Source organism: Palaemon carinicauda, chromosome 13 (genome assembly GCF_036898095.1).
Source record: "Palaemon carinicauda isolate YSFRI2023 chromosome 13, ASM3689809v2, whole genome shotgun sequence".
In the NCBI taxonomy this organism is placed as follows: domain Eukaryota; kingdom Metazoa; phylum Arthropoda; class Malacostraca; order Decapoda; family Palaemonidae; genus Palaemon; species Palaemon carinicauda.
Genome location: NC_090737.1, coordinates 30,643,441 through 30,667,916, shown reverse-complemented (window position 1 = coordinate 30,667,916; position 24,476 = coordinate 30,643,441). Strand labels below are relative to the sequence as shown.

General features: G+C 41.5%; 1 protein-coding gene across 7 annotated transcripts in view; it reads right to left on the bottom strand.

Annotated features, from left to right (window-relative positions):
* Positions 1–23,866, bottom strand: part of LOC137652255 (mitochondrial ribosome-associated GTPase 2-like) — a 65,349-nt gene extending 41,483 nt beyond the window's left edge. Inside the window, exons 1-4 of one of the 7 annotated variants that reach the window (XM_068385517.1) lie at positions 23,731–23,866; positions 13,554–13,853; positions 4,267–4,413; positions 2,626–2,742 (exon numbers count right to left, since the gene is read on the bottom strand). In XM_068385517.1, coding sequence (XP_068241618.1) covers positions 2,626–2,742; positions 4,267–4,413; positions 13,554–13,808 — 519 coding nt within the window. In that variant the 5' untranslated portion in view covers positions 13,809–13,853; positions 23,731–23,866. Of the gene's footprint in view, positions 1–2,625; positions 2,743–4,266; positions 4,414–13,553; positions 13,854–22,944; positions 23,136–23,681 lie in introns of those variants that run through there. The other 6 variants (XM_068385515.1, XM_068385519.1, XM_068385518.1 and 3 more) reach the window with 6 other exon arrangements.
* Positions 23,867–24,476: the final 610 nt, after the last annotated feature.

Here is a 24,476-nt window from a genome sequence, read left to right as displayed (position 1 = left end):
ACATTAATGGCTATCACTCTCTTCTTTACTACTCCCTTCACTTCCCCTAAACACTTTGCAACCTTCATTCACTCTCTGATGTACTTCTGCTTCCACTCCATCATTTTCTGCAACAACAGACCCCAAGTACATAAACTGATCTACTTCATCAAGTAACTCTCCATTCAACATGACATTCAACCTCACACCACCCTTCCTTCTTGTGCACCTCATAACCTTTCTCTTACACACATTAACTCTTAACTTCCTTCTCTCATATACATTTCCAAACTCTGTCACTAATTGACCAAGCTTCTCTTCCGAGTCTACAATCAGTGCAGTATCATCCGCAAACAATAACTGATTTACCTCCCATTCATAATCACTCTAATCTACTATTTTCAATCTTTGACCAAGCATTCGGGCATTCACCTCTCACCACTCTATCAACAAACAAATTGAATAACCATGGGAACATCACACATCCTTCTCTCTGCCCTCTCTCACTGGAAGCCACTTGCTCACTACACATGCTTTATTACCTATGTAGAAACTCTTCACTGACTGCAACAACCTTTCACCAATTCCATTTAACCTCATCACATAAACACAACATACACCTCCTTGCCTTTTACTAAATATTTGTTGCATATCTGCCTAACTGTAAAAATCTGATTCATACAACCCCTACCTCTTCTAAAACCACCCTGTACTTCTAAGATTGCATTCTCTGTTTTATCCTTAATCCTGTTAATGAGTACTCTATCATACACTTTTCCAACCACACTCAACAAACTAATACCCCTGGAATTACAACACTCATGCACATCACCCTTACCTTTATACAGTGGTACAATACACGCACACATCCAGTCTACTGGTACCATTGACAACATAAAACACATATTAAACAATCTCGCCAACCATTCAAGTACAGTCACACCCACTTCCATTAACATCTCAGTCCTCAGCCCATCCATACCAGTTGCTTTTCCTAATCTTGTTTCATCTAATGCTCTCCTCACTTCCTCTCTTGTAATCTCTCTCTCATTCTCCTCTCCCATCATTGGCACCTAAACACCTGCAACAGCAATTATATCTGCCTCCCTATTATCCTCAACATTCAGTAAACTTTCACAATATTCCGCCCACCTTTTCCTTGACTCCTCTCCTTTTAACAACCTTCCATTTCCATCTTTCACTGTCTCTTCAATTCTCAAACCACCCTTCCTTAATCTCTTCCCTTCTTTCCAAAACTTCTTCTTATTCTCTTCATATGAACAACCCATACCCTGACCCCACCTCCAGTCAGCTGCCCTCTTTCCCTCAGCTACCTTACGATTTACTTCCACATTTTTCTCTCTATATCTTCCATACTTCTCTACACTATTACTCTGCAGCCATTCTTCAAATGCCCTCTTTTTCTCTTCCACTTTTATCTTTACTCCATCATTCCACCATTCAGTACCCTTCCTCATGCTGCCTCCAACAATCCTTTTGCCGCAATCCAAACAAAATTTTCCTTTACTAACTTCCAATCCTCTAAATTACGTTTCTCTCACTTTCACTCTGTCATATGGCATTTCCAACCTTGCTTGATATTCACTTTTTACCTCTAGTTTTATTAACTCTTCAACCTTCACTACCCCCCTTTTATATCCCCCACTGTTTTGCTACAACTAATTTTCCTTCCAACAAAAAATGATCAGACATATCATTATCCATTACCCTAATCACATGCAGGTCTTTCAATCTTCCAAACATTCTTCTAGTAATAAACAAATAATCTGATAAAGTCCTTTCTACTACTCTTCAATTTGCCAATCTTATGTACTTATTATCATTTTTCTTTTTGAAAAAAAAAAAAAAAACTACAACTTATTAATAGCTCTTGCTCAACACACATATCTACCAATCTCTCATCACTCTCATTTTCACCTGGTACGCCATACTTCCCAATGACACCTTCTACCTCTCCAGCACCTACTCTAGCCTTTAAGTCACCCATGCCTACTACAAAATTCTTTCTACCCAGTCCTTCTACGCACCTAATTCCTTCCACTCTTCTTTTCTTTTCTCACAACCTGGCCCATACGCACTAACAAAAGCCCAACATTCCCTACCCAACCTAATCCTTACCCTCATTAACCTAGATGATTATCTTCTTCCATTCCACTACTTTACTTGTCATCCATTCACTCAGCAATAAAGCCACAACCCTCTTGCTCTTCCCCTTTCAATCCCAGATACTCTACCAGTCACTTCACCCTTCCCTTTTATCTTTGTCTCACACAAAGTCAATATATCCATCTTTCTATTCCTAAACATACTTCCATTTTCACATCTTTGACGCTCTATCATACTACATCCACGCACATTCAGACACCCCAAAACTAAAGTGCGGTGAGCAGCCACCCTCCCCCCCTGCTCCACCTCTTTGATGTCTCACAATAATAATAATAATAATAATAATAATAATAATAGTAATGTAGCATTCATTTACTGCTGTCAAGATTGATTAACTACAAGAACTCCAGAAAGTGATCACAATGAGTAGGTTGTGATGAATCAAAAAACATTGAAAAAGCTACTTTTTTTATGAGTCCCTATTAACAGTAACAAAAATGCAAACAAATTTGGATTTACCTTAACCACCAAATTATCTGCACTCCTTCCATGACAATCTTTATGACTACCCTGTTCCCCATTTGGTGCATGAGTGTAAGAGCTCACATGTGCTAAGCTCCTCATGCCTTCTTTTGCCTGGAAAAAAAATTGAAATTACAGTACTGTAAAGCATTAACACACTAACAGCGTAGTTATAAATTATACACATATCAAAAGACGATACCATATCGTAGTACAATATACTGTATATTAAAATTTTCATCTACTGTACTTTACTAGGAATTCAAAAGTTCACCTAACTTTCACATATAAAGAGAACATAGCTTCTTTTTTCCCATTAATTCTATAGGTATGTAGTGTCTAAGATTTATAGAAATAGAACTGAATGTTTTAAAAGCAAGACTTAATTTTCAATATGTAATATATATAATCCAATCAATTCAAAATTGCTTATCCCATCGTCCAGCACCTCCTCACACACGTTTCAAAGAAAGAAAAGCATCAAAACTTGGCCAGGTGAACATTATTCTCCCTCCCTGTGTTAGGACTACAAAATAAGTAAGGGGTAGGGTGGTAGGCCCTGTCTAAGTTTATGGCATTCTTCTAAGAAAAAAAATCAAAATCTTTCTTTGTTTTAACAAAACTCTACCAAAATTATAACTAACTTAGACATTTAGGTGGGAGGGATTTCTTGCCATACTGATTATGTACAGTATATTAAACCAGGCTACTAAAGAATGCATCCTTCTAAGTACTGTATGGGTGAACATGAAACTGGGAAATCTTAAAATGATGAGGGATCAAGTAAAGGAAAAGAATCCTTTTAGTAAGTTCAAAAGATATAACTTTAAATGAAGTAAAACATCACTGTTACCATAGCAAAGAACCTAATTCTCCATTTTGCTTGATTCAGCTGGCATGGGATATAGATATGATGAAGTCCATTATTATTCTTCCTCCAAGTAAATTTTGTTGACTAGGTAGATGACCATTTGTTGTTTACAATTTACCATAAGTTCATTGAATATCAAGTACATTTTGTTTAATGGTTAAATTTTGTCCACTAGGTGTATTTTCTTCATTAGTGAAGTGTTTCTTGAATATATTTTGTTCAATATCACTACAACCCAAAATCACTACCTAGACTATCAACATGCAACTTCTGAAGGTTCAGACATAACGACTAATTCACAATAATCAGTAGATTCCAGCCTATTTTTCAACATATCAGCAGATTAACGCAATAAGCCATACCAATGGTTTTGTTTATTTCTCAGCATTTATATTGGGATATGACACACAGATTGTGTTATTAGTTATTCTTTCAGCAGACAACAGGCAATCATATGCAGACCTCCAAATAAAATAAAAACTAATAAGAAAAGGTTTTCAAAGATGAATATACATTTCTTAATCAGTAACAAGAGTAAAAATGCAAGGTAATCAAAGGACATTAAAAAAATACTGTATATTGGAATACAGACTTATTTCAAATGTCATATCCTGAACCACAGGAAACCTTATATATATATATATATATATATATATATATATATATATATATATATATATATATATATATATATATATATATATATATATATACTATATGGATAAATACTTTTCATTCAAAGTGGGAAGTCAAATAATTTACTGTACCTGAAATACAACATGACCACCATTACCCCCATCACCTCCATCTGGACCAGCTTTCTCAACTTTAAAAACACTTAAAAAAGATATGCAACCATCACCGCCGTTACCTCCAACAGCGCGAATTTTACGATAATCAACAATATGTCGTACCTGTAAAATAAGAAAAATAAAAGACTTTTTGACATAAAAAAATTGTCAATTTAATTTTAAAAGTTTTCAATAGTTTTCTTTGTGGTATAAAACTTTGTTAAAAGACCCTTCAGTGTTATTAAAAGTGCCATAATCAAACCACTGATTTAAAACAAGACTCTCTCACAAGACTGCTCCAAAGGATTTGTTCTTAAAATTGCTTCCTAACCAAAATATAAAACTTTCTTAAAATTTAGTTGTTTAATGGATTGAAGGTCTTGAGAAGAGTCATGTTCTAGACTTTTAATCATCTGTTGATTTAAATTAAGATATAGTAGTACTGAACATACTGTAATAACTGTATGCTATATTCACAAAAATATGTGTTACAGCAATAATGTACAGTACAGAACTTCATTCTCTACACATGGAAATTAACCCTTTGAGGGCCTCTGGACATAATTTACATCAGATTTTTCTACTCCCTTCATCATCGATGAATGTATTTTTCATCAAAAATTACCATTTTTTTTATCTTTCTTTAATTATTCATGTTTAAGAAAATTTTATAAAATATTTAAAATTATATATCAGTGGAAGAGAAATTTATTCAGTAAGAGAATGGGTTAACCTCAGGCACTGGGGATATAAACATTTACGGTTCCAAGCCGACTTACACCCAAACTCAGGCTTGATACCTCCTTGTGCTGGAACTATTTCCGCCAGCAGTTATCACTCCCTGAGGCTTGTCACCTCCTTGTGCTGGAACAATTTCCGCCAGCACAGTTATCACTCCCTGAGGCTTGTCACCTCCTTGTGCTGGAACTATTTCCGCCAGCACAGTTATCACTCCCCGAGCCTTGACAGTCCTCTTGGGATGGGGGAGGGTACCACTGGAGTCCCTGATACTGGGGGCACCACCATGCTTTTCCCCACTGATGTCACCATGGGGAACACTGCCACTTGAGGAACAAGGGGATGTGTAGTCTTAGCTACAGACTCCCTCAACAAAGTCATAGAAGGCCTACCTGAAAGACTTAAGGAAGACCAAGACTTCCTTAGGTCAAACTCATCATCAGCAGTGCATGAAAGACAGACAAAGAGCTATCAACTTCCGAAGCGTGCAGCAAACACTGGGAGTACCCCACACACAACCAAAACCTAAAAAGCCAGTTGATGCAGATGTGAAGTCTCCTTGCTCCTGACACACAATCCACTTAGACAAACCAATGGCAGCCGATATACCCACTGAGGAGACCAAAACGGCAAAAGAATTTTTTGGAGTCTTCTAAGGCATTGCCAAGACAGATAGCAGCAAAGGTTTTAACACTCTTCTTCCCCTTCAGGGCATACGCCTACCACTGCACAGGAGATAACAAGCCAGCACTCGGAACAAGGGAATAATTTCAAACAACTATAACCCCTACAAGAAACGCAGAGGGAGTGTGGATCTACAGAAGGTTAATTCATGAACTGGTTACTGATACCAGCCTTCCCGGGCATGTACGAATATCATGCTTATTCACATCAATCATTAACAACAAAAGGCATGCACTTCCTGAAATAAAAAGCAAACGACAAATTTTGATAAGGGAGCAAACAGTACATTAGTACTGTATTCGTTTATAGCTGAAACAAAAGTGAGGTTACTCCTGCTGGTGGTGGGTAGGACTTTTGCCTGCTCCTTCCACCAGTCATTTAACCATTTGTTAAGCGATTCTAATGACTGTGTCCAACTAGTGGTAAAACATCTCCCTTTTAAAGGAAGATGGTTTATATTTCGCGAAGGAACAATTAAAGGACGATAAAGTTTCACATCCAATGTTGAATTTCTTGACCACAGCAGCAATAAACACTTTGAATTGATAAATGCAGAATAACAAGTAAGCGGTTCTGCTTGTAAAGTATACAATGTTACCCCCTTCCACACACCTCAACTAGCCAGTCAATGAACTAGAAAGATCAAACCACTTACTGCTGAAAGATGTCATAACATAATTAAGACTGGCTCTTACAAACATATGCAGCTATCAAACTTTTCAGTGGCAAGCTTATATGATTGATATCATATAAAGAAAAAGAGAAAATAATAATCATAACACAAATACTATGTCAGAATGCAGTCATTAATAACATTCAACAAAACACTGAGGAAAGCAAAATTCTAATGATAAAATTCCAATGTAGGCAATAATGATGAAAAGGGTTTGTTTACAGGGAAAATTGTGCTGTTACAGAAATTGACTTGAAAGAGACATTTACAGCACTTCTAGCCTAAAAGGAATGCACTTATGCAATGATGTAAATCTAAGTAAAGAAAAAAATTAAAGAATATCTTGACATTCTAGTACAGTATATCAAAGATAATCCTTATGCAAACAATTAAATGAAAGGGAGTCAATAAAAAAAAATTCTTAGAAATATATAAAAATATATGAAGAAAGTAGGCAAAGTGTTGACTACTTCCTAAAGATTCAAAGGAATCAGTGGAAACCATGACTAGACGTCATGGCCAACTTAGATACATGCCAGGCCATGTGAAAATACTGTTGTACTTCTATAAGTGTGTCCAAAGGGAGCTGTAAACTGCAAAACTGGTATATGTAAAAATGATATTTTAATTATAAAATAAATTTTTGAATATACTTACCCGGTGAATATATATAGCTGCAACTCTGTTGCTCGACAGACAAAAAACAGTAAAAACTCGCCAGCGATCGCTATACAGGTTGCGGGTGTGCCCACCAGCGCCAACTGTCGGCCAGATACCATACTCGATGTAAACAAAGACTCAATTTCTTCTCATCCCACTGCGTCTCTATTGGGGAGGAAGGGCGGGTCATTTAATTTATATATTCACCGGGTAAGTATATTCAAAAATTTATTTTATAATTAAAATATCATTTTTAAATATTTAACTTAGCCGGTGAATATATATAGCTGATTCACACCCAGGGTGGTGGGTAGAGACCAGTTAAATATGTTTACATCGTATAAGCTAAGAGTTTTTATTTCATTTTGGAAGTTATCAATATAACAAAAACAAAATAAATAGGTACCTGGTAAGGAAGTCGACTTAGACGATTACTCTGCCTTGTAAGTACGTCTTCCTTACGGAGCCTCGCGATCCTCTTAGGATGCTGACAGACCCCTAGGAGCTGAAGTATCAAGGGCTGCAACCCATACAACAGGACCTCATCAAACCCCTAATCTGGGCGCTCTCAAGAAATGACTTTGACCACCCGCCAAATCAACCAGGATGCGAAAGGCTTCTTAGCCTTCCGGACAACCCATAAAAAACAACATTAAAAACATTTCAAGAGACCGATTAAAAGGGTATGGAATTAGGGAATTGTAGTGGTTGAGCCCTCACCCACTACTGCACTCGCTGCTACGAATGGTCCCAGTGTGTAGCAGTTCTCGTAAAGAGACTGGACATCTTTCAAGTAAAATGACGCGAACACTGACTTGCTTCTCCAATAGGTTGCGTCCATTATACTTTGCAGAGATCTATTTTGCTTAAAGGCCACGGAAGTTGCTACAGCTCTAACTTCGTGCGTCTTAACCTTAAGCAAAGCTCGGTCTTCCTCACTCAGATGTGAATGAGCTTCTCGTATTAACAATCTGATAAAGTATGACAAAGCATTCTTTGACATAGGCAAGGATGGTTTCTTAACTGGACACCATAAAGCTTCAGATTGGCCTCGTAAAGGTTTAGTACGATTTAAATAGAACTTAAGAGCTCTAACAGGGCATAAGACTCTTTCTAGTTCATTGCCTACGATCTCCGATAAGCTGGGAATATCGAAAGATTTAGGCCAAGGCCGAGAAGGTAGCTCATTTTTGGCTAGAAAACCAAGTTGCAGCGAACAAGTAGCTTTTTCCGACGAAAATCCGATGTTCTTGCTGAAGGCATGAATCTCACTGACTCTTTTAGCCGAGGCTAAGCATACCAGGAAAAGAGTCTTAAGAGTGAGATCTTTCAGGGAGGCTGACTGTAAAGGCTCAAACCTGTCTGACATGAGGAATCTTAGTACCCCGTCTAAATTCCACCCAGGTGTAGCCAAGCGACGCTCCTTAGTGGTCTCAAAAGACTTAAGGAGGTCTTGCAGATCTTTATTGTTGGAAAGATCTAAGCCTCTATGCCGGAAGACCGATGCCAACATGCTTCTGTAGCCCTTGATAGTGGGAGCTGAAAGGGATCGTCCTTTTCTCAGGTAAAAGAGAAAATCAGCTATTTGGGCTACAGAGGTACTGGTCGAGGATACAGAAACTGACTTGCACCAGTCTCGGAAGACTTCCCACTTCGATTGGTAGACTCTAATGGTAGACGCTCTCCTTGCTCTAGCAATCGCACTGGCTGCCTCCTTCGAAAAGCCTCTAGCTCTCGAGAGTCTTTCGATAGTCTGAAGGCAGTCAGACGAAGAGCGTGGAGGCTTTGGTGTACCTTCTTTACGTGTGGCTGACGTAGAAGGTCTACTCTTAGAGGCAGACTTCTGGGAACGTCTACTAACCATCGAAGTACCTCGGTGAACCATTCTCTCGCGGGCCAGAGGGGAGCAACTAACGTCAACCTTGTCCCTTCGTGAGAGGCGAACTTCTGCAGTACCTTGTTGACAATCTTGAACGGTGGGAATGCGTAGAGATCCAGATGTGACCAATCTAGAAGGAAGGCATCTATATGTATTGCTGCTGGGTCCGGGACTGGAGAGCAATAGATTGGAAGCCTCTTGGTCAGCGAGGTTGCAAAGAGATCTATGGTTGGTTGACCCCAAGTGGCCCAAAGTCTCTTGCACACATCCTTGTGGAGGGTCCATTCGGTAGGAATTACTTGCCCTTTCCGACTGAGACAATCTGCTATGACGTTCAAGTCGCCCTGGATGAACCTCGTTACTAGGGAGATGTCTCGATCTTTTGACCAGATGAGCAGGTCCCTTGCGATCTCGTACAACGTCAGTGAGTGGGTACCTCCTTGTTTGGAGATGTACGCCAAGGCCGTGGTGTTGTCCGAGTTTACTTCCACCACTTTGCCTCGAAGGAGATACTCGAAGCTTTTCAAGGCCAGATGAACTGCCAACAGCTCCTTGCAGTTGATATGCATGCTCCTCTGACTCGAGTTCCACAGACCTGAGCATTCCCGACCGTCCAGCGTCGCGCCCCAGCCCAAGTCCGATGCGTCCGAGAAGAGAACGTGGTTGGGTATCTGAACAGCCAGGGGAAGACCCTCTCTTAGGTTGATATTGTCCTTCCACCAAGTCTGACAAGACTTCATCTTTCCGGAAATCGGGATCGAGACCGCCTCTAGCGTCTTGTCCTTTTTCCAGTGGAAAGCCAGATGGAATTGAAGAGGACGGAGGTGTAGTCTTCCTAGTGATACAAATTGCTCCAGGGATGACAGCGTCCCTACCAGACTCATCCACAGCCTGACTGAGCAGCGTTCTTTCTTCAGCATCTTCTGGATTGAAAACTGGGCTTGATCTATTCTGGGGGCCGACGGAAAAGCCCGAAAAGCTTGACTGTGAATCTCCATCCCTAAATACAGAATAGTTTGGGATGGGACCAGTTGCGACTTTTCCAAATTGACTAGGAGTCCCAATTCCTTGGTCAGATCTAGAGTCCACTTGAGATCCTTCAGACAGCGACGACTGGAAGAGGCTCTGAGAAGCCAGTCGTCCAAATAAAGGGAGGCTCGGATGTCCGATAAGTGGAGGAATTTTGCCACATTCCTCATCAGCCTCGTAAATACGAGAGGAGCTGTGCTTAGGCCAAAGCACAGGGCCCGAAACTGGTAAACCACATCTTCGAAGACGAATCTCAGAAAAGGTTGGGAGTCTGAGTGAATGGGGATGTGGAAGTAGGCGTCCCTTAGGTCTAGCGAGACCATCCAGTCTTCCTTTCTGACCGCTGCTAAGACTGACATTGTGGTCTCCATGGAAAACTTCGTCTTTGTGACAAAGACATTCAGAGCACTGACGTCTAGCACCGGTCTCCACCCTCCTGTCTTCTTTGATACTAGGAAGAGACGGTTGTAAAACCCCGGTGATTGAAGGTCCGAGACTTTGACCACCGCTCCCTTCTCTAGCAAAAGAGACACTTCCAGTTTCAGGGCTTGTCTCTTTTCTACCTCTCTGTACCTGGGAGAGAGATCGATGGGGGACGTCACTAGAGGGGGTTTGCGTACAAAAGGGATCTTGTACCCCTCTCTGAGTAACTTCACAGATTGTTGATCTGCGCCTCTCTTCTCCCAGGCTTGCCAGAAGTTCTTGAGTCTGGCTCCTACTGCTGTCTGAAGTTGTGGGCAGTCAGACTCTGCCCTTAGAGGACTTGGATCCTTTCCTCTTCCCTCGCTTCCCTTCGGCACGAGCACCTCCTCTGCTGGAGGCTCTGCCACGAAAGGGCAGAATAAAGCGAGACGCTGGAGTGTCTAACCTCGGTCTAGCAGACAATGTAGGCAAAGGGGGAGCTTTGCGAGCCGAGGACGCAACTAGATCGTGGGTGTCCTTCTGAACTAAAGATAAGGCAATTTCCTTTACCAAGACTTCCGGAAACAGGCTCTTGGAAAGGGGAGCAAAGAGTAGCTCGGATCTTTGGCATGGCGTCACTCCAGCAGACAGGAAAGAACATAGTGACTCTCGCTTCTTCAGGACTCCGGACGTGAATGAGGCGGCTAGCTCGTTGGACCCATCACGGACGGCCTTGTCCATGCAGGACATAATGAGCAAGGAAACATCCTTATCTGCAGAAGAGATTTTCCTGCTCAGGGCTCCTAGGCACCAGTCTAGGAAGTTAAAGACTTCGAAAGCCCTAAAAATACCTTTAAGAAGGTGGTCCAGGTCCGATGGTGACCAACAAATCTTCGAGCGTCTCATGGCAAGGCGGCGGGGAGAGTCTACAAGACTTGAGAAGTCGCCCTGGGCAGAGGCAGGAACTCCCAAGCCGAGAACTTCTCCCGTGGCATACCAGACGCTCGATCTAGATGAGAGTTTAGATGGGGGAAAGGCAAATGCTGTCTTTCCTAAACTCTTCTTAGTCTCTGACCAATCTCCCAACAGCCGCAAAGCTCTCTTGGATGAACGAGAGAGAACGAGTCTAGTAAAGGCAGGTGTGGTAGCAGGCACGCCTAACACAAACTCTGACGGCGGCGAACGAGGAGCCACAGAAACAAAGTGGTCAGGGAACAACTCCTTAAATACAGCCATGACTTTTCTAAAGTCCAATGATGGTTGAGTTGCTTTAGGTTCGTCAAGTTCTGAAGGTTGATCCTCTTGTGGTTCAGCAACGTCCTCATCTGATAGTTCCTCATCCGAAAACTGATGAGGAAACGGCAACGGGGTGGGCAACGTTTGGCTCGCTGAGTCCGGTCGCACTGGTGCATGCGTGACGGATCCGGACGCAACGTCATGGAACTGCTGCACAGTCTGTGAACTGTCAACAACCATGGGTGCGCGAGGACGCACAGCGTCCACCCGAGACTGTTTAGACCGTCTGGGTTGTGCAGTCAACACCATACCGGGTTGCGGAGGTTGACGCACCGCGTCAAAACAAGTCACCTCTGATGGTTGTTGAACGTCCTGAACGTCAACAACCACCTCCGTGCGTCGCCTAACGTCAACGTGCGGCTGGCAAGCCACACTGGGTCGCATCGGTGGGGGTACAACCTCAACTGGTAGACGCGAGAAAGTTACCTCAGCGTCAACAGGACGCACAACAGACCGCTTGGATGGTTGTTGGCCAGAAGGTTCAGCAGCAACCTTCTCCGCATTGAAGTCCTCCATCAAGGACGCAAGCTTGGACTGCATGTCCTCCAGCAATACTCATTTAGGGTCTACGGCAGCAGGAGCGGCAACAGACGGGGTGAACAACTGAGGCGGTACCGCTTTGCCTCTCTTAGGCGGCGAGCAGTCATCAGATGACGGCAACGAGTCCGAACTGACCCAGTGGCTACAACCGGGACGTTGGACTTGTCCTGAAGGGACCGACTTACGCTTCAAAGGTCGTGAGACCTTGGTCCAAAGTTTCTTACGAGAAACACCTTCGGACGACGAGGTAAAAACGGGCTCTCTCGTCTTACGTTGGTAGGGGCGATCTTGGGGAGATACGCCTGATACCATAGAGGGAACGTCTGTTCGCTGATCACGGCCTCTCGAACCCATGAGTCGTACGACATTGCTTCTCCCCTTGGCTTGGGAGCTTGCAAGAGGTCCCGGACTAGGAGGACGATAGGCACGAACAGACGAACCCTCAAGCGCAACACTGTTCACAACACTTTGAGAAACACTAGGCACTTTATCACTTCTCGCGGCACTTTGGCACTTTAGTTCCTTAACATCCGCCATGAGTTGATTGCGGTCACTTGCAAGGGACTCAACTCTCTCCCCCAAGGCATGGATAGCACGCATCATGTCAGCCATCGATGGTTCCTGAGTGCTAGGAGGGGGGTTAGGAACAACCACTACAGGGGAAGGATTAGGTTTTGGGGCATGAGGAGAGGAAAAATCTACCGACCTAGAAGAACTTCTCCTTACCCTATCTCTCTCTAGTCTGCGTGTATACTTCTCAAATTCGATAAAATCGAATTCCGAAAGGCCCACGCATTCCTCACACCGATCTTCCAATTGACAGGTTTTACCCCGACAATTGGAACAAACAGTGTGAGGGTCGAGAGAAGCCTTTGGAAGACGCCTATGACAGTCCCTAGCATTGCATTTTCTAAACTTGGGAACTTGTGAAAGGTCAGCCATTTTGAATTGGTCAAGGGAAAATTCCAAAAAACGATCTAAGTCATCAACAATGAATCCGATACAAAAAAGAGTTCAAGGATTTATTTGAAGAAAAACCCTGTACTGCGAAAGCTCATAACCAAATTAAAGTACTTCACCAAATATGATGGGAAAAACTCCAGGTTTCAACAGCGAGTAAAGTACGTCTTGTCGACACGTCGACAGAGAAGAAATTGAGTCTTTGTTTACATCGAGTATGGTATCTGGCCGACAGTTGGCGCTGGTGGGCACACCCGCAACCTGTATAGCGATCGCTGGCGAGTTTTTACTGTTTTTTGTCTGTCGAGCAACAGAGTTGCAGCTATATATATTCACCGGCTAAGTTAAATATTTAAAATGATATGTTATGGTAAAGTAAAATAAAAAATAAGCCAATGTTACCTCTGATGCTTTTGACTTTCCTTTGCTACTTTTCATAGGTATATACTTGTTTTCTAAACTATCTGGACTATTTGTAGCTTTCTCAAGAAAAGTCTTTGCCAGATCTTTCCAGGTACTGCATTTTGTAACCACAGCTGATGAGACACCTCCAATAACACTGTAGTTTCTAATAAGTTTTGCTTCTGCTGAATGACAGTAACTTTGAATTACTAATTGTGAACTTTTAAGAAACAATATTCTGATGGGCAACTGCATAATGAAGCTGGTCAATCAGTAACTTTCCACCTTGACTGCATTCACCTGAAATTAAAATAAAATTAGATTGAATGATGAAGGAGCAAACTACAGTACATGGTATTTTTCACAGGTACACCTTATTTCTACAAATTAATGCAATACACTATAATTACAGACTACACTAAATGGTTGTGGAGACAATTCTTCAAACTAAAATAACCCTCTCTTATCAACTTAGACTATTGTAGAACTGCAATTTTTCAAGGCAAATGTGCAAATTCATCAAATACGACAACCTGTTTAGATGGCTCAATACCATGTGCAAAGTGAAGACTCAAGGCTCAAGTGTGAGGAAAAATTCAATCCTTACAACCTCTGCCAACCCAAGCAAGCTTACCCTGGGTAGCTAAGCTTAAAGAGTTAATGAGAATGCTATATTCCGATTACTTTATTGATGTTGGGTTGGTCTGGATGGATGAATTAATGAAATCCTAAATTTTCTAAGTAATTTGTATTTTTCCTAACCATACAAATCTGAGTCATTTCATTATTATTACTAGCTAAGCTACAACCCTAGTTGGAAATGCAAGATTCTATAAACCCAATTGCTCCAACAGGAAAAAATAGCTCAATGATTAAAAGGAAATACAGTAATGAAATAAACTACAAGAAAAATAATGAACAATTGAAATAAAATATCTTAAGAACATGAACAACATTAAAATAGATTTTTCATATATAAACTATAAAAAGAGACTCATGTCAGCCTGTTCAACATAAAAACATTCACTGCAAGTTTAAACTCTTGAAGTTCCACCGATTCAACGACCTGATTAGAAATGATATTTTAATTATAAAATAAATTTTTGAATATACTTACCCGGTGAATATATAATAGCTGAGCCTCCGGCGGCTCAACAGAAAAACACACCAAAAACTCGCGAGCAATCGCTATGAAGGTTGTGGGTGTGCCCACTAGCGCCAACTATCGGCCAGATACCGCATATACATGTAAACAGACCCAATTTTTCTCATCCCGCTGGGTCTCTATCGGGGAGGAAGGGGGGCATTTAATTTATATATTCACCGGGTAAGTATATTCAAAAATTTATTTTATAATTAAAATATCATTTTTAAATATTTAACTTAGCCGGTGAATATATAATGGCTGATTCACACCCATGGTGGTGGGTAGAGACCAGAGTTAATTAAGTTTACAGCGTATATGCTTAGAGTTTTTGACAGTTATATCATAACAAAACCCAAATATATAAAGGTACCTGGTAAGGAAGTTGACTTAGACGATTACTCTGCCTTATTAGTCTGTCTTCCTCACGAAGCCCAGCGATCCTCTTAGGATGCTGAAAGACTCCCAGGAGTTGAAGTATTAAGGGCTGCAACCCATACAACAGGACCTCATCAAACCCCTAATCTGGGCGCTCTCAAGAAATGACTTTGACCACCCGCCAAATCAACCAGGATGCGAAAGGCTTCTTAGCCTTCCGTACAACCCAAAAAACAATATTAAAAACATTTCAAGAGACAGATTAAAAAGGATATTGGAATTAGGGTAATGTAGTGGTAGAACCCTCACCCACTACTGCACTCGCTGCAATGAATGGACCCAGTGTGTAGCAGTCCTCGTAAAGAGTCTGGACATCTTTTAAGTAAAATGACGCGAACACTGACTTGTTTCTCCAAAAAGCGTCCATAATACTTTGCAGAGATTTATTTTGCTTGAAGGCCACGGAGGTTGCTATAGCTCTAACTTCGTGCGTCTTAACCTTAAGCAAACATCGGTCTTTCTCATTCAAGTGAGAATGAGCTTCTCGTATTAAAAATCTGATAAAATATGACAAAGCCTTCTTTGACATAGGCAACGATGGTTTCTTAACTGAGCACCATAATGCCTCAGATTTACCTCGTAATGACTTAGTACGAGCTAAATAGAACTTAAGAGCTCTAACAGGACATAATACTCTTTCCAGTTCGTTGCCTACGATCTCTGATAAGCAAGGAATATCAAAAGATTTAGGCCAAGGACGAGAAGGCAGTTCATTTTTGGCCAGGAAACCAAGTTGAAGTGAACAAGTGGCTTTTTCTGTAGAAAAAGCCGATGTTCTTACTGAAGGCATGAAGTTCACTGACCCTTTAAGCCGAAGCCAAGCACACTAGGAAAAGTGTCTTGAGGGTGAGATCCTTCAGGGAGGCTGAATGTAATGGCTCAAACCTGTCTGACATGAGGAACCTTAGGACCACGTCTAAGTTCCATCCAGGAGTTGCCAAACGACATTCCTTAGAGGTCTCGAAAGACTTAAGGAGATCTTGGAGATCTTTATTGTTGGAAAGATCTAAGCCTCTATGTCGAAAGACCGAAGCCAACATGCTCCTGTAGCCCTTAATCGTGGGAGCTGAAAGGGAGCGAACATTTCTCAGATGTAAAAGAAAATCTGCGATTTGGGCTACAGAGGTACTGGACGAGGACACAGATGCTGACTTGCACCAGTCTCGAAAGACTTCCCACTTCGACTGGTATACTCTAATGGTAGAAGCTCTCCTCGCTCTTGCAATCGCACTGGCTGCCTCCTTCGAAAAGCCTCGAGCTCTTGAGAGCCTTTCGATAGTCTGAAGGAAGTCAGACGAAGAGTGGGGAGGCTTTGATGGACATTCTTTACGTGGGGCTGACGTAACAGATCTACCCTTAGAGGAAGACTTCTTGGAAAGTCTACCAGCCATTGAAGTACCTCGGTGAACCATTCTCTCGCGGACCAGAGGGTAGCAACCAACGTCAACCTTGTCCCTTCGTGAGAGGCGAACTTCTGCAGTACCTTGTTGACTATCTTGAATGGTGGGAATGCATATAAGTCCAGAAGAGACCAATCCAGTAGAAACGCGTCTATGTGGATTGCTTCTGTATCGAGGACTGGAGAGCAATAGATTGGTAACCTTTTGGTCAACGAGGAGGCAAAGAGGTCTATGGTGGGTTGACCCCAAGTAGCCCAAAAGACTCTTGCCCACGTCCTTGTGGAGGGTCCATTCCGTGGGTATCACCTGACCCCTCCGACTGAGACAGTCTGCCAAGACGTTCAAGTCCCCCTGGATGAATCTCGTCAACAGGGAGATGCCTCGATTTCTTGACCATAAGAGAAGGTCCCTTACAATCTCGAGCAGCGTGAAGGAGTGTGTGCCTCCTTGCTTGGAGATGTACGCCAAAGCTGTGGTGTTGTCTGAGTTGACCTCTACCACTTAGTTTCGAAGAAGCTTTCGAATATCATCAAGGCCAAGTGGACTGCTAATAGCTCCTTGCCGTTGATGTGCATGCTCTTCTGACTTGAGGTCCACAGACCCGAGCATTCCCGACCGTCCAGGGTCGCACCCCAACCTAAATCCGACGCGTCTGAGAACAACACGTGGTTTGGGTTCTTGACTGCTAGGGATAGTCCCTCTCTCAGACTGATATTGCTGTCCCACCATTTAAGGCATGCCTTTACTGGTTCGGAGACTGGGAATGATACCGTCTCTAACGTCTTGTCCTAGTTCCAGTGAGAGGCTAGATGGAACCGGAGAGGCAGAAGGTGTAGTCTCCCTAGTGAGACAAACTGCTCCAGGGATGAGAGAGTCCCTACGAGACTGTTCCAACTCCTGACTGAACAAACGTTCTCTTTTCAGCATTAGTTAGACTTCGAGCAGGGCTTGTTCTATTCGGGTGGCAGACGGAAAAGCCCGAAAAAAAAAAAAACTGGACTGCGAATCTCCATCCCCAAATATAGAATAATCTGGGATGGGATCAGTTGGGACTTTTAGGTTGACCAAAAGTCCCAACTCCCTGGCCAGACTCAACGTCCAATGTAGATCCTGCAGACAGCGAAGACTGGACGATGCTCTGAGAAGCCAGTCGTCCAAGTACAGGGAGGCTCGGATCCCCGATAGATGGAGGGATTTTGCCACATTCCTCATGAGCCTCGTAAACACGAGAGGAGCAGGACTGAGGCCAAAGCACAGGGCTCGAAACTGGTACCCCACATTCCTGTAAACAAACCTCAGTAACGGTTGGGAATCCGGGTGTATAGGAATGTGGAAGTATGCCTCCTGAAGGTCGAGAGAGACCATCCAGTCGCCTTCCATTAATGCTGTCAAGACAGCCTGGTAGACTTCATCGTGAAGTTTGTCTTGACAATGAATACATTGAGCGCACTTGCCTCTTACGTACTCCTGCAGTGAACATGGCTGCCAAATCATTGGAGCCATCCCTGAGGGACTTGTTCCTGCAGAGAACGTGGCTGTCAGATCATTGGAGCCATCCCTGAAAGCCTTGTTTATGCATGACATAATTGTACAGCAAAACTTCAAACGCTCGAAAAAACTCCTAACAGGAGATGGTCTAGCTCTGAAGTCGACCATAAAATCTTGGAGTGTCTCATGGCCAGGCGCCAGGGAGAGTCTATGAGGTTTGAGAAGTCTATCTGGGCAGAGGCAGGAACTCCCAAGCCGAGAACTTCTCCCGTGTCATATCAGACTCTCGCTCTATAAGCCAGCTTAAAAGGAGGGAAAGCAAAGGCTGTCTCCCCCAAACTCCTCCTGGTGATTAACCAGTCGCCTAGCAAACGTAAAGCTCTCTTAGAAGAGCGAGAGAGCACTAGCTTATAAAACAACGGCTTCGAAGTAGCTAGGTCTAGTGTAAACTCTGACGTTTAGGCGAACGAGGAGCAGCAGTTACAAAAAGATCCGGACAAAGATCCTAAAAATCAGCATGATTTATTTAAAGTCCATAGAGGGCTGAGCAGCTTTAGGCTCCTCTCCGTCTGACAGAGTCCTCAAGGGAATATCAGTAGGAAGGGGATCAGCAACTTCCTCATCTGAAGGAACCTTGTCCGACAATAGCCGAGTCTCAAGCAAGGGAGAGACCTGCCGTGGTGGCAATGCTTGACAAGCAGAGTCCACACGCAAAGGAGCAATCAGTAGCAGTCAAGGACGCTATGTCATGTAACTGCTTAAAGGACTGACCAGTAACAACAACAGGTGCGGGAGGACGTTCGACGTCAACTCGAGACTGCCTTGACTGCTTAGACTGAGCAGTCAAAACAACTCTTGACTGCGGTGATTGACGCTCAACGTCAAACCAAGTCAACTCTGCTGGTTGGTGAACGTCCTGAACGTCAACAAGAGCAAGCTGCAGCGGCTGAACGTCCACAAGCGGCTGAGAGTCAACACGGGACTGCATCGAGTGAGGCTCTACAAAACACGATTGACGTGACTTTGTAACGTCAATGTCAACAGGACGAGCAAAGGCTCGTTTGGGCGGCTGACGGCCAAGATCTCGATCAGCTAAGCGGCGAGGATCATCGTGAACCTGCTCAACAGAATAGTCCTCCATAAAAGAGGCATGCTTATTCTGCATGTCTTGCCGTACAACCCATTTAGGATCAACGGGAATGGTTGCGGTAAGAGACGAGGGTAACGTCTGTGACTGCAAAACCTTGCCTACAAAAAGACTCTCGGAGCCTGTGTTACGCTTTTGTTAGGCGGCGAGCAGTCTTCCGATGACTGCATAGGGTCAGAGCTGTCCTAATTGTTACAACCAGGACGCTGGACCTGTCCTGAAAGGACTGACTTTCGCTTAAAGGGCCTCGAAACCTTGTTCCACGGTTTCTTATGCGAAAAGCCTTCGGATGACGAGGAGAAAATCGTCTCGCTCGTCTTATGGTAGGGGCGGTGTTGATGAGACACGCCTGAAACCATAGAGGGAACGTCTGTTCGCTGATCAAGTCCTCTCGAACCCATAAGTCGTACGACATTACTTCTCCCCTGGGCTTGGGAGCTTGCAAGAGGTCTCGGACTAGGTGAACGACAGGCACGAACAGACGAACCCTCGGTCGCAACACTGATAACACTTTGCGCAATTATCACTTTATCACTACGATTTTCTGTTTTGCACTTACTTCACTGAAATCGAATTTTACAACAATTCACATTAGGTATGAATAAAACTGATTTCTACCTGAAGCACGCAATTCTACCCTCATCAAAAGGTTATAATTGCGAAATCAGTCGTATAATGTAAGCACATTAATACAAGCAAAAAACAGTAAACATATATTAAGATAAAAAGATCAGTGGCTGGGAAGGAGACTAAACACTACTTCATTCAAAACTACGTTTTCAATCTCTCACCGTACAGTGCCTTGGGACGAGAATAAAAACTAAAAACGTTTTATCCTTTCTCCCCGTACAGAGACTAGGGACGAGAGTAAAAAACTGACTCGAGAACAACGTTACTCGCTTGGGACGAGAATAAAGATCGGAATGTTCTCTCTTCCTCTCTTTCTCTCCGTCTCTCTCCCTCTCTCTCTCTCTCTCTTGATTTCGCACCGAAGAGAAGAGCCCACTTACCTTTCGTCAATAAACAGGTTATTTGACCAAAGGAAAAAACTGAAAGGTTTTTCAATTAACAAGTTCCTTTAAAATAGTATTTAAAACATTTAAGTTTGAAAGAAGAATGAACAAAACGTCAGAATCGATTTACTCTTTCTGCAAAGTGAAACCGTGATTCTCTCTCTCTCTCTATCGTAACGATAGAGCGCAAACTGCGTAGCATAAATAAACTAAACGTTAGTTCATCTTTGAAACAGTACGAAGACTATTCAAAGAAAATCTTTCATAAAATATTTACTAAAAAATATTTATTTAATAAGTTTTAAATCATTTGCTCTGTAAAAGTTATTTACGATTGAAAGGGCTCAATGTTGTTTAACTTCGGTTTCCAAGTTAGGACCGCCTACTCTCGGATTAGAGGAGGAATAGGAAAGGTCGCATATAAACAAATCATTAAAATTTATCTTGATGTTTATTATAAATGGAAAGCTAATCGAAGAGGCCTAATAAAGGCGGTTGAGATAAAACACACTTCCGTACTAAGGGAAGGGTCGGCCATTTAAAAGTCAAAGAAAGTCCAAAAAAACAATCCAAAGTCATTAAAAATTAAATCTATCCAAAAACGAGTTCAAGATTTAAGTTGAAGATAAAACACCTGCACTGCGAAAGCTCAAACCAAAAGGAAGTACTTCACCAAATATGTTGAGAAAACTCCAGGTTATACAGCGAGTATTGATATGTCTTGTCGTTAAGGCCGACAGAGAAAAATTGGGTCTGTTTACATGTATATGCGGTATCTGGCCGATAGTTGGCGCTAGTGGGCACACCCACAACCTTCATAGCGATCGCTCGCGAGTTTTTGGCGTGTTTTTCTGTCGAGCCGCCGGAGGCTCAGCTATTATATATTCACCGGCTAAGTTAAATATTTAAAAGACCATTCCACAAACAAGTCATAGTTGGAATAAAACTAGAAGGAAATTGTTTCAGAGCAAACTGGAATCGATTGTTAAATTTGGATAACAAGCAGTTATCCAGCTGGTGAGTGTGAGGGAGCGAGTAGCCCCAACCCCTTTCCAGCTCGAGAGCCTTCACTTTTGACCTTTTGGCGCAGGACTGAGGAGGGTAGTTTATGAGGGAAGTAGGATTAAAGGACTCCGGTTTCTATGGCTACGAAAAATGCAAATTATATGCATATATATTTTCACAAATATATGTAAATGAGAGATTATGAAGTATAGGTATCCTGTTATAGGCATGATAACTTTCAAGTGCAGAGTTGAATATATAAGGAGCTTTGTAGTCCGTCATTACTTTTTTATATTTATTCAATCATTTCCATCATCATAATTAACTGGTAATGATAGAGGCCTCTCAAAAAAGAAGCCAACTTATTGGGTCCTTTGACTGGCCAGACAATAGTATATTGGATTCTTCTCTCTGGCTATGCTCATTTTCCCTTTGGCTACACATACACCGAATAGTCTGGCCTTTCATTTACATACTCTCCTCTGTCCTCATATACCACACAACACTGAAATTACCAAACAATTCTTCTTCGCTCAAGAGGCTAACTACTGCGCTGTAATTGTTCAGTGGTTACTTTCCTATTGGTAATGATAGAAGAGACTCTTTAGCTATGGTAAGCAGCTCTTCTAGGAGAAGAACACTACAAAATCAAACCATTATTCTCTAGTCTTGGATAGTGTAATAGCCTCTGAAGCATAGTTTTCCACTATCTTGGGGTAGAGTTCTCTTGCTTGAGGGTACACACGGGCACACTGTTTTATCTTATTTCTCTTCCTTTTGTTTCTTTAAAGTTTTTAAAGTTTATATATGAAAGATTTAATTCAATATTGTTATTATTCATAAAATATTTTATTTTGATTGGTACTTAATTATTTCTCTTGTAGTTTATTTATTTCCTGATTTCCTTTCCTCACTGGGCTATTTTCCTTGTTGGTGCCGTTAGGTTAATAGCATCTTGCTTTTCCAACTAGGGTTATAGCTTAGCAAGTAATAATAATAATAAGAGACACGACTGAGTAAACAAACGAAAGATTATATGCAAAATTAAGTAGGATATTGATGGTCTTTATTTTGTTAGGTTAGGTTTGGCTAAGACACATTCACGTGATTGTTCTCTTGAATTTGAAAATTTTTTTATGCTATTATGGAAGTGTATATAGTTGGTTGGGATAGGCAAAAACTTTCTAATAACTTGTCAAATCAATTTTCTTTTTATGAGGATAATGTTGCCTATCTTTGTTTGAAATAGGGTTGGACTGAAAAGTGTAAAGGATCGTAAAGGAAATAACTAACGTAAAGGAACGTAAACGGGTATAAAATTAGGATATTACTGTACTAGTTAATACTCATCAGAAAGTGATTGGTAGTATACCAGTAATGGACATTGGCAATTGATAGCGTGGGCGATAAAGTGCGTTTACAATACCGAACATTGCAGTATAGGGCCTTGATCTTAATGGATTTTGCTCTGCCGTTGCTCGCTGCACTTACAAAATTAACACTACATCACTGCTCCTCTGTTCTGGCAAGCAGTACATGTTGAGCTGCGATCTCAAGCCCCGTGGGTCACTACTTACGGGGATATTTTTAAGTACTTTCACATGAACAACACTAGCTATATTGGTATTGCCTGGAAAATTTCTTGATAAGAAAGCAACATATATTGACTTCCTTTACTCTATTTAGCAAAACTGTCAGAAATATGGTATTATAAAAGTAGTTTTACAATTTATGAAATATTATGATTTAGTTATACCTTGCCAGGAGTCAAGCTGGTTTGGAAGCAAACACAGGGGTGAGACTTAGTCTTAGGATAAGCTAAGAACACGGTGGTCTTAGGGGGTCTATCAGTGTGTAAGGATACAGCTCCTAGGTTAGGTCAAGTGAGGAATCTTATATTAGGTAGTGTTCTTGTTTGTCTCCCTTTAAAAATGTAGTTTTTGTCTCAACTTTTGAAACTTTAAATCATGTCCCTATTATGTTTTGAGATTGATATGACAAGTATGAACTATGTATTTTTTTCATTTTGCAAGGGAATAATTTGAACCATTCCTGTTAGTACTGTATATTTCCTAGTAATATTACTGTAGAGTCCCACCCAGCGCCATTACCGTTTGCCACTACATAGGAGCTTGATGTTATTCTCTTTCTCGAGCAAAGCGAGTGCAGGGCGGTGTAAAAAACATTAGATTTTGGTAATATTTCGATAGAGTCTAATGGTTTTTGCTCCGCCGTGTGCTCGCAAAAAAAAGAGAAAAACATCAAGCTCCTAAGTACTGGCATGGGGTAATGGCACTGGGTGGGACTCTACCGTAATACTACCTAATTCTCTCACTATTCAGTTTCGCTTAGCCTAGACATACATGATTGTTACATAGGATCTTTTACACACGAATAATCTGCATTTTTTTCCAAATTACTGTAACATTAACCATTGCAGTCGGAAATAGTGCTTATACGAGCCATGTTTTGCCCCAAAATAAGAAATATTACCTACAACAATTTTACATTGAAGAACATAGAACCCTTTAGAAGAATAAACCTTGACTTACGTGTGTTATTTTAACTTTGTACACTTATGGTAATGGAGTAACTTGTCAGTTGCAACTGAAATATTTTACGAAAATTTTCCAAATCCCAATGAAGCTCAGCACTGTGTTAAGAGCGTTGGATTCAAGCCTCTGTAACGGCTCTCTGTGGTTTTCTATTTGTTTAGGTTTCACTTTTTATAATGTTTAGTATTTATTTTCTGGATTTCCATAACATGAATATTTCTTTATTCAAATATGCTTCCTCATTTTCCATCTTAATCAGTAACAGTCTTTTTATTATGTTTTCTTTACCTTCTGAGTGTGGTTTCATTAGTAAAAATTCACTCATTATCATATTTTTTGCAGTCTAATAAGAAATGAATTAGAGTTTCTTATTCTGATAATTTAAATATTGTATCATACAACCTCTACAACGTTTACAGAGCTTACAGAAGATTATAATCACTAGCTATAACACCACTTGCACTCATTTACAATGCTTCCAGTAGATTCAACACACTTGCAGTTCTTTCATTACACAATCTTTCTCATTTAGTGTATAGAGGGCATACATAGTTGTTTGTTATAGTATGTTGATTTTTCCATTTGCTGGTTAATTACATGGATACTACCGCTAGAGAGTTATGGGGTCTTTTGACTGGCCAGACAGTACTATATTGGATCCTTCTCTCTGGTTACGGTTCATTTTCCCTTTTGTCCACACACACACCGAATAGTCTGGCATATTCTTTACATA